At 39.9% G+C, this 7,750-nt stretch overlaps 1 protein-coding gene across 3 annotated transcripts in view; it reads left to right on the top strand.

Moving 5' to 3' along the window:
• The window catches only part of klhl32 (kelch-like family member 32), a 34,196-nt gene that overhangs the window by 16,002 nt on the left and 10,444 nt on the right, over positions 1–7,750 (top strand). For all 3 annotated transcript variants that reach the window (XM_005741279.2, XM_005741281.2, XM_005741280.2), the window contains 2 exons: positions 3,696–3,794; positions 7,359–7,574. In XM_005741279.2, the coding sequence (XP_005741336.1) occupies positions 3,696–3,794; positions 7,359–7,574 (315 nt within the window). The remainder of the gene's footprint in view (positions 1–3,695; positions 3,795–7,358; positions 7,575–7,750) is intronic.

The raw sequence follows: 7,750 nt of genomic DNA on the forward strand, positions 1-7,750 counted from the left end.
CATCTGCATCTTAAGGATAAAGGTCACTCTTTCTAAGATGCCAACGTTCACATTTTGGACAGAGAGGACAGATGGTTTGAAAGAGGAGTGAAAGAAGCCATTTACGTCCACTGTGAGCGACCATCTCTGAACAGAGGCGGTGGTTTATGATACCAACTGTCTGCCATCTATAATCTATAATCCAGTTTTGAGTTCCCTTCCCAGACGCCTTAACGTCCACTCACATCCTGGGCCATCTGACCTCAGGAAATCACATGATAAGGTGATTTGACCTTAGAACTGAAGAAGCTTCTCGGATGAGAGGTGAAACGTCTTCAAGTAACTTAAAGAAGTCCAGACGCTTTTCTTTCCAAGCTCCTTAGACTACGATGACCTGGATGACTGAGAACCTTCACAGATATATTGTTGTTTGTTAGTAAATATCTTGCCAAACAGTTTTTTGCAGTTTGGGACTGTGTTGTAATGCATACCTGTAAATAAGTGTTCATCAAACATTGATGCTGGTAATTGATTTAAGAACAATGAATGTGTGTATTTATTATTTATGAAAATCAGTTTTTACTGTCTCACTATATATGGTGAAATAATAAATAAAAATAACATAAAAAATAATAACATGATAAATGAACACACATCTGTGTTTTCATATATTAGCAAAGTGAACAAGCACCAGGGGCCTGGTTTTTGCTAGTAGTAGAGACGCTGTGGCTGGTCAAAGTAAAGATAAATTTGACTACTTTGAATGCCAGAGGGTTATCTGTCAAAGAGCATTATGTAGTTCATAAGATGACCAAGCTGATGTTAGTAGATTAAAAATCCTATGTGCTGGCTATATTTTATAATTAAAGGGGAGTATAAAAACAGCATACAAATGTGAAATACTCAAATACTGTACATTTACTTTAAAGCTGAAAATAACTTAATATTCTATCAGTGCCAAATATGTCACAAAACTAAATAAAAACATGGATTCTGCAGATTACCTCTTTAATCTCAGCAGCATAAGCTCCTACCGCTGGATGACTGAGTGTGCAGGTGCTTTATCAGATTTTTACTATGAACTATGCACCTGCCCTGGCCACTCTGGTCAAAATAAAAACAGAAGAGCACACAATTACATTTCAGTGCTAAAGGTTCTTGTGAGTTCATGTCCTTGTCTTGTCGCCCAGTCGACAAAGAACGAATGCGTGAGAATTCCTGTAAACCTTTCTTGACATTTTTTGTGCCAATGATTCTTGCTTCACTAAGCAGCCCAGCGGCTTATTTTGTGTACCAAGAGGCCAGGAACTTTGTAATTACTCCTAATTTTATTTCCACAGTGGAAATGAGCAAAGAGTGAGTCGGTTAGCCAGTGTAAGTAGGTCAACAGCAGGCTTGCAAGCCGCCCCGCTTTGGTTGGCTCAGCTCCTGTCTGCCCAGAGGAGATGATAGCAGATGAGATGAGGGCAATAAGCTTACCCCCAGACCGTTAATAATGACCTACTAAAAATCCTTTAGCCACATGTCATAGGCCAGCAGGGTGAAGGAGGAGGCATGCCATCAGTAGCTTCATAGGATTTCTTTTATTTTTTTACTGGCTGCCAACCACAGCGGATCTCTCAATCAATTAAACATCCTGCAGCGCTGCCACAGTTTTATTAGCCACACGGTACCAGATCACATGGCAGAGGACATGCGTTCTGCCTTACACGCATCTTCTTCCATTTTATATCTCCTCCAGGTGAAAGCTAGTAAGCGGCAATAACTGCTGGTTTACACAAGAGCTCATTGTACTCCCACACTGAAGCGGGCACGGAGTTATAAAACTGACTTCTGCTGTGTGAGGTAGAGGTGCTCTAACTGTAGTGGGCTTCTGGAGTGGATAGGAGAGCACGATATGAAGAGAGTTCACTTACTGTTATTACAGTCATCATTGCTGCTGCTGCTGCCTGACAGGATGCTGATTGAGTGAAAAAGGGAAAAAATGCGGGGTTTGATGTTTTTGATAGCATGCTTTCCTCAGTTCATAGTCACCGAATAGATGAAGAGGTGCTTGGAAATTAGTTTTTTCAAATCAACATATTTATCGGCTCTGTTCTGCTGTTTTTTTCTTCTCTAGCTCAGTGTATCTAGATTCTTGTTAATGAAGCGAAAACCACTTGCTATTGCTCTCTGTCTTAATATGTTAAGCTTACGAGGCCCATAGATGGTGCGGCTTGTTAACTGGATTGCTGCCCAGGCCTGGAAGGAAACCATACTGTGATAAATGGGAATGTGCAGATGCAGCTAATTGTGGAGAAGGAGGGTAGAATTTTTTTTTATCAGAGCGGCTTGCTGGGAATATTTTCTAAGTGGTTGTATATTATACTATTATAAACAAGTAGCCTGATGATTTCAAATGAAGTGTTTACATGAATCCTAAAGTGGCCAAATAATGCGTTATAATGCAGTGAGAGCAATCATGTAAACTGAATGGACAAACATGCAGTAGAATTAAGTAACACATTTGTATTCAGATCTGCTCATTTTGTTTTTCAGATTCATAAATAATCAGTAGGCTCCAGCAAAATTGATACTCCTGAGGCCTGCTAAACAATGTTCAGTCCATTACTGTGGCAACAGTACCGATGGGTGAGAGAGACAAACGATGAAGTCATTTTTCACACTTTCACTGCTGATGCAGTCACAGCTCTGTGGATATGTAGGGCAGAGCTGCTGAAGGGATTATCAAAGGTTTTGTAGGTTTTTGTTTTTTTTGTTTTTAAAACCAATCTAAACTGTGGGACAGGTGATTCCACAGGATGAGGGAGATAGCATGGTGTCTAGTCTGACTGGGTTACGATTTAAGTGATGCAACCCTCTGCGCAGTTCTCCACCCCTCTGCTCCTAAGAGCTTACAAGAACGAACTGGCTGCGTTACAGAGCGTTATGTTGCATATGGGTGGGTAATATGGAGGAAACAGAAGGAAGCTTTCAGTGCATAATTTTCATCCGCTGCTCATTTAAACAGGAAGCATTTTGGAAGAATCTGTGCAGAAACAATTGCCTGAATATGTTGCTGCGCTGCAAGGAGAATAATGGCAAATCAAGCACAATGGTCAAGCAGGGTTTTTTTGTTTTTGTTTCCGCATCATCTGTTGCAGTGTCCGAAACATTTTTACATTTAAGTAGAAATCAAACTTAGCCCAACTAAAGTTAAAATAAGAAAGAAATTACAAATATATATATATATATATACTTTTTTTTAGTTCTAAGGTTGTATGTGTTAGGACATGAAAAAAATAAATCCTCTTTTTCTCACATGCTTGATAGCTGGATTAATGTCTCTGGGTTAAAATGCTGTGTTTAGTTTTTATCAAATGTAGCATGGTGCATTATGGATAAATATTAAAGACATTATTCCAGAAATCTTGTGGTTCTTCAGAGGGAATTTGCTGAAATGTTCCAAGAAAATTGGATGTGTTCATCTCGACATTTCGTCATTCATCCAAGTGACTTCTTCAGACATTCTGCATACCATAGATAAAAACGTGTGCCTGAACCTGAACAGTTAAAAGAAACAGTGATTATCAATAAATAATATACAGTACAGTACTAAAGTTCAGAAAAAGGCATCACTTGAAAACAACCTAGAGCTCAGCTGCAGTGAAACGGACACTCAGACACAAATGTTAAAAAAAGAAACCTAATGACCCTGTTTGAATGCTCTGAACCAGATTCTGCTGGAGCCAGCAGTGATCCAGGACGTCCTGTCTGCAGGCAGCCACCTTCAGCTGCTGGAGCTCCTCAGCCTCTGCTCACACTACCTCATCCAGGTGCGTGCACAAAGCACAGACGCACACGCGCACATGAATGCACGCATGCACACAAACGTTCACATGTTCTGGTGTCCTTGTGTGTGAGCTGGGAACTGCGGACATTAGGAAAAGAAATCAGCGCAGAAACAGGTTCATGCTACAAAGTCCTCATCAGGTTAATGAAAATCTGGTAATAACACTGATGTGTGAGAGGTATGGTCCACTCAGGAACAGTTGCTCCGTTTGATCCTATCTGCCAGTTATATCGGGGGAATTTTTACAAATGAGCCACCTTACTTGGGGTTGAATAGCTTACATAGGTCATTTTACACATTTCCTAAATCATTATCCAAACTGTCAAGTATCTCCTGTGTTTCTTTCCAGTTTCTTTCTTTTTTTCCCTTCAGAGTCAGAAATGAAGATATTATGTGTAAGAACTGTGAGCTGTTGCAGTTATTAGGGTGTGTGAAAGGCATCCCACCTTTGTTAGGAAAATAATGTAATTTTATATCAAGATTATTGTGATTATATTGATACTGACTGCTTGCATATTAAAATACTGACATGATGTCCCCATCTAAACCAGTAAAAGAGCAAATGACTAGAACTGGATCAAAGAGTCCTTTTCTTAAATCTCTGTGTCGTTACCTTTAATTAGGTCATTTCTACTTTTGGTACTTGCGTGAAAATCAGGTGATGTTTTAGGACCTATTTGAGAAATGTAAAAATTCCAAAGGGTTCAAACCTCTACAACAGGAGTGTCAAACTCAAATACACAGTGGGCCAAAATTCAAAACTGGAACAAAGTCGCGGGCTAACATTAATATTTATTGAAAAAAAAAAAATCCTCCAGATATAAGAATGAATCTTTTCTTATGGACTCAAACAAGTTTTGCTGAAAAACTGAATATGGAACAAGCAAAGCTTAATACTAAACAATATATATATTAGCTGTATAATACCAGTAGGCCAGCTCTAATAGTAATTTGGTATGGCTTCGCGGGCCAAATGTAATTAGGCTGCGGGCCAAATTTGGCCCGCGGGCCAGAGTTTGACACCTATGCTCTACAACAACAGTGTATGTGTTGACTTCTGTTTCTGCGCTGTTGTTGTTAGTCAAGCTCACTTATGCTATAATGTGTTAATTAGTGAGATGCAGAGGTGCCTCTAGTTTAACTGTTTTTTTCATTGTTTTTCTTTTGACAGAGACAGGCTCCCTCTGTTTTGGTCTTTGTGTCTAAAGAAATTAAACTGTGATCAATCTTTTCATCTTTAAAAAAATAATAAAATTGGTGTGTCTTGAAAAATGTCGAGCTATTTCTTCTAAATACCTTGACCGCAAAGTCAGTGCTGCAGTTCTTCCATCTACTGATGGTCTAGTGTGAATGTTTAAAGGTCAGTTAGAGGATGCAAGCCCCAGACCTAGGAAGCATTTAGTGCTGTTGCTCAAGGACACTTCTGCTGGGTTTATGCCTGTCGTCTACAGCAAGGTACCTCAGGCCAGATCATTTCAAGAACGCTGACGTGTGTTTCATGCATTTTATCACAAGATGCATGTGTTAGAACAGAAGCAAAGTCGGCCTACTGTCCTCTGGGTATGTAGCGAAGCGCTGCTGTAAATAAAAAGCAACTCAGGTGGAGGTTGCTGTGGAACAGAAATAGTCTAAGATATCTGATACATGGCTTTATAGTAATGGAATCAGTGACTTTTCATAAGATGGATGGATGGATGGATGGATGGATAGATAGATAGATAGATAGATAGTGGTCTTGAGCAGCAACTTTCTGATGTTCCTTCAGAGCTTTTCTTTGGAATTGGCTACTTTTTCGCTCTTTTTCCGTGCAGTCCTTTTACCTAACTGTTTTCTGAGGATGTGTTTTGTTTATTAAACCACTTAACACTGATCTATGAATCATTCAAGCATAAAAAAGCTCCTAAAGGATGAACCAATGTTGTGTCAACACACAGCTGGGAGCAGAGCAAAAGAACCTATTTTAAATGACACGTTTAGGCACTTTGTTACATGTTACTGTTGAGTCTACGAAAAATGCTGAAGATCACAGTTTGACAGGCAGAAAAAAAGCTATTAGCTGAAAGCGTGACTTGCATGGTGTGCAGTGTGTCCTAAAAAACGGATGACAGTCTCAGTGGAAGGGTGGCTGTCAAGAAGCTATTCTGAAGGGGGGTGGGGGTGGGGGGACAGGGAGAAAAGGCTGAGGCATGCCAAATTACACAAGAACTGTACTGAAAATCCAAAGAGGAGCTTTGAATCTATCTGTCTGTCTGTTTATCTATCTATATACAAGAGTGCAGTCCTAGGAACAGCAAAGATACTGCACAGGACCCTAAAGCTCCCAGGCCTCTGGTAGAAGACCTGAGCTTGAAGGATAAAGACTGCCACTTGATATTCATTTATATCATGTTTCATATTATGTTTGGAGATGTTGTCCTCAATTCCCCTCCATGAGGGTATAATCCTTTAACACTGTATTTCAACTCAGGCAAGACTTGGGTCTTACATTAGGACTGTAAATTTAGCTCCAATGTGCCATCTGCTGGTTGTAAAAGGATCATTGCTGGTTTTGTATTAATAATAACCATCCTTCATCATGACTTATCAATCAGAACAATTGATAAGTCATTAGCTAGCAAATCGCTTGTGTGTTCATCACAGCTATCGCATCAGCTCAATGTTCTATACGCAATTTGTTTAGAGTAATGCCGGACTCATAAAAAAGACTTTTCTGTAAACACTTGAAAATCAGGTACATTAGCCAGTCAGGATCATCTGTGTGATTTGTTAGATTCTAATTTGTTCCGCTGAGCATTTGATCAATACATTTCCGTTGCAGTGTATTACATTTTAACATTGACTGGCATGCATGTGTGACCTTTGCCACTGTTGTTTGTAAGATTCTCTAAACCCTCATTCAGATTTTTCTAAAATTTTTTTAATTTCACAGTAGCAAAATTGAAATGTAGTGAGCTGTAATGCAATGTTGTTCTTTAAAACCTCTGAGTGTGGCTGATTCATCAAGGTGCTACATTATTAAAGGCCAATCCGTAGGAGAGGGGAGCTGTTTGTGCTGTAGATGCTGCAAGAGAGCCAGAAGATGGCAGTCTTATTCCACTAGTCAGATCTTCTTAGTCTTGCGCCTTTCTCTAACTGTCTTCTAGTATTTGACACGCAATGTTGTCGTGGCACTGAATTCAGACTTAGTGCGCATGTGGCTTATAAATGCAATATGAAGTGGGGATGATCGGCTTCTATTATTTGTAAATGTCACATATTCTCAGAACAAAACAATGGCTAACACATAAAGTCTTGCAATTTACACCTGCTAACAAAATGAGAAATAACACAGAGGTACAACAGATGTGAACTGATCTTTGTAAATGAAAGGTTCTCATTAGAATTATAATTCAGTCATTGCTCAAATTAATTTTTATGGACTTTCTATAGACAAAAATCATCCTCACTGTTTACTTTGGTGGGTTTCCAGGATCATGTAGTCTGATAGCTGTCTCTAAAGTTTTTTTTTAACAGACCCTAATGGCATAGACGTCCATTCATCCCCCAGGAGCTGAGCAGCGTCAACTACCTGGAGCTGTACCGCGTGGCTGACTTGTTCCACCTCCCCACCTTAGAGGAGGCTGTGGTGGGCTTCCTGGTGGAGCATCTGTCTGAGCTGAGCCAGAGCCGCCAGGACGAGGCCCTGCAGCTGCCCTACCGCCTCCTCAGGGAGGTGCTGAAGAGCGACCGTCTCACCTCTCTGAGCGAGGAGGAGATTTGGAAGGTACAAGACACACGAGATGCAGCCCTGAAGTGTTAAAGCACAGTATTAATACGCTGATGACAGTCTGGAAAAACAATCATCTGTGATTGCAAATCTGAAGAAATTGCATTTTGGCACCAAATTCATCAAATATATATATGAATATATATATATATGAATATATATATATACACATA

This window comes from Pundamilia nyererei, unplaced genomic scaffold (assembly GCF_000239375.1).
Source record: "Pundamilia nyererei isolate P.nyererei 1_Seehausen unplaced genomic scaffold, PunNye1.0 scaffold00109, whole genome shotgun sequence".
Taxonomy (NCBI): Eukaryota; Metazoa; Chordata; class Actinopteri; order Cichliformes; family Cichlidae; genus Pundamilia; species Pundamilia nyererei.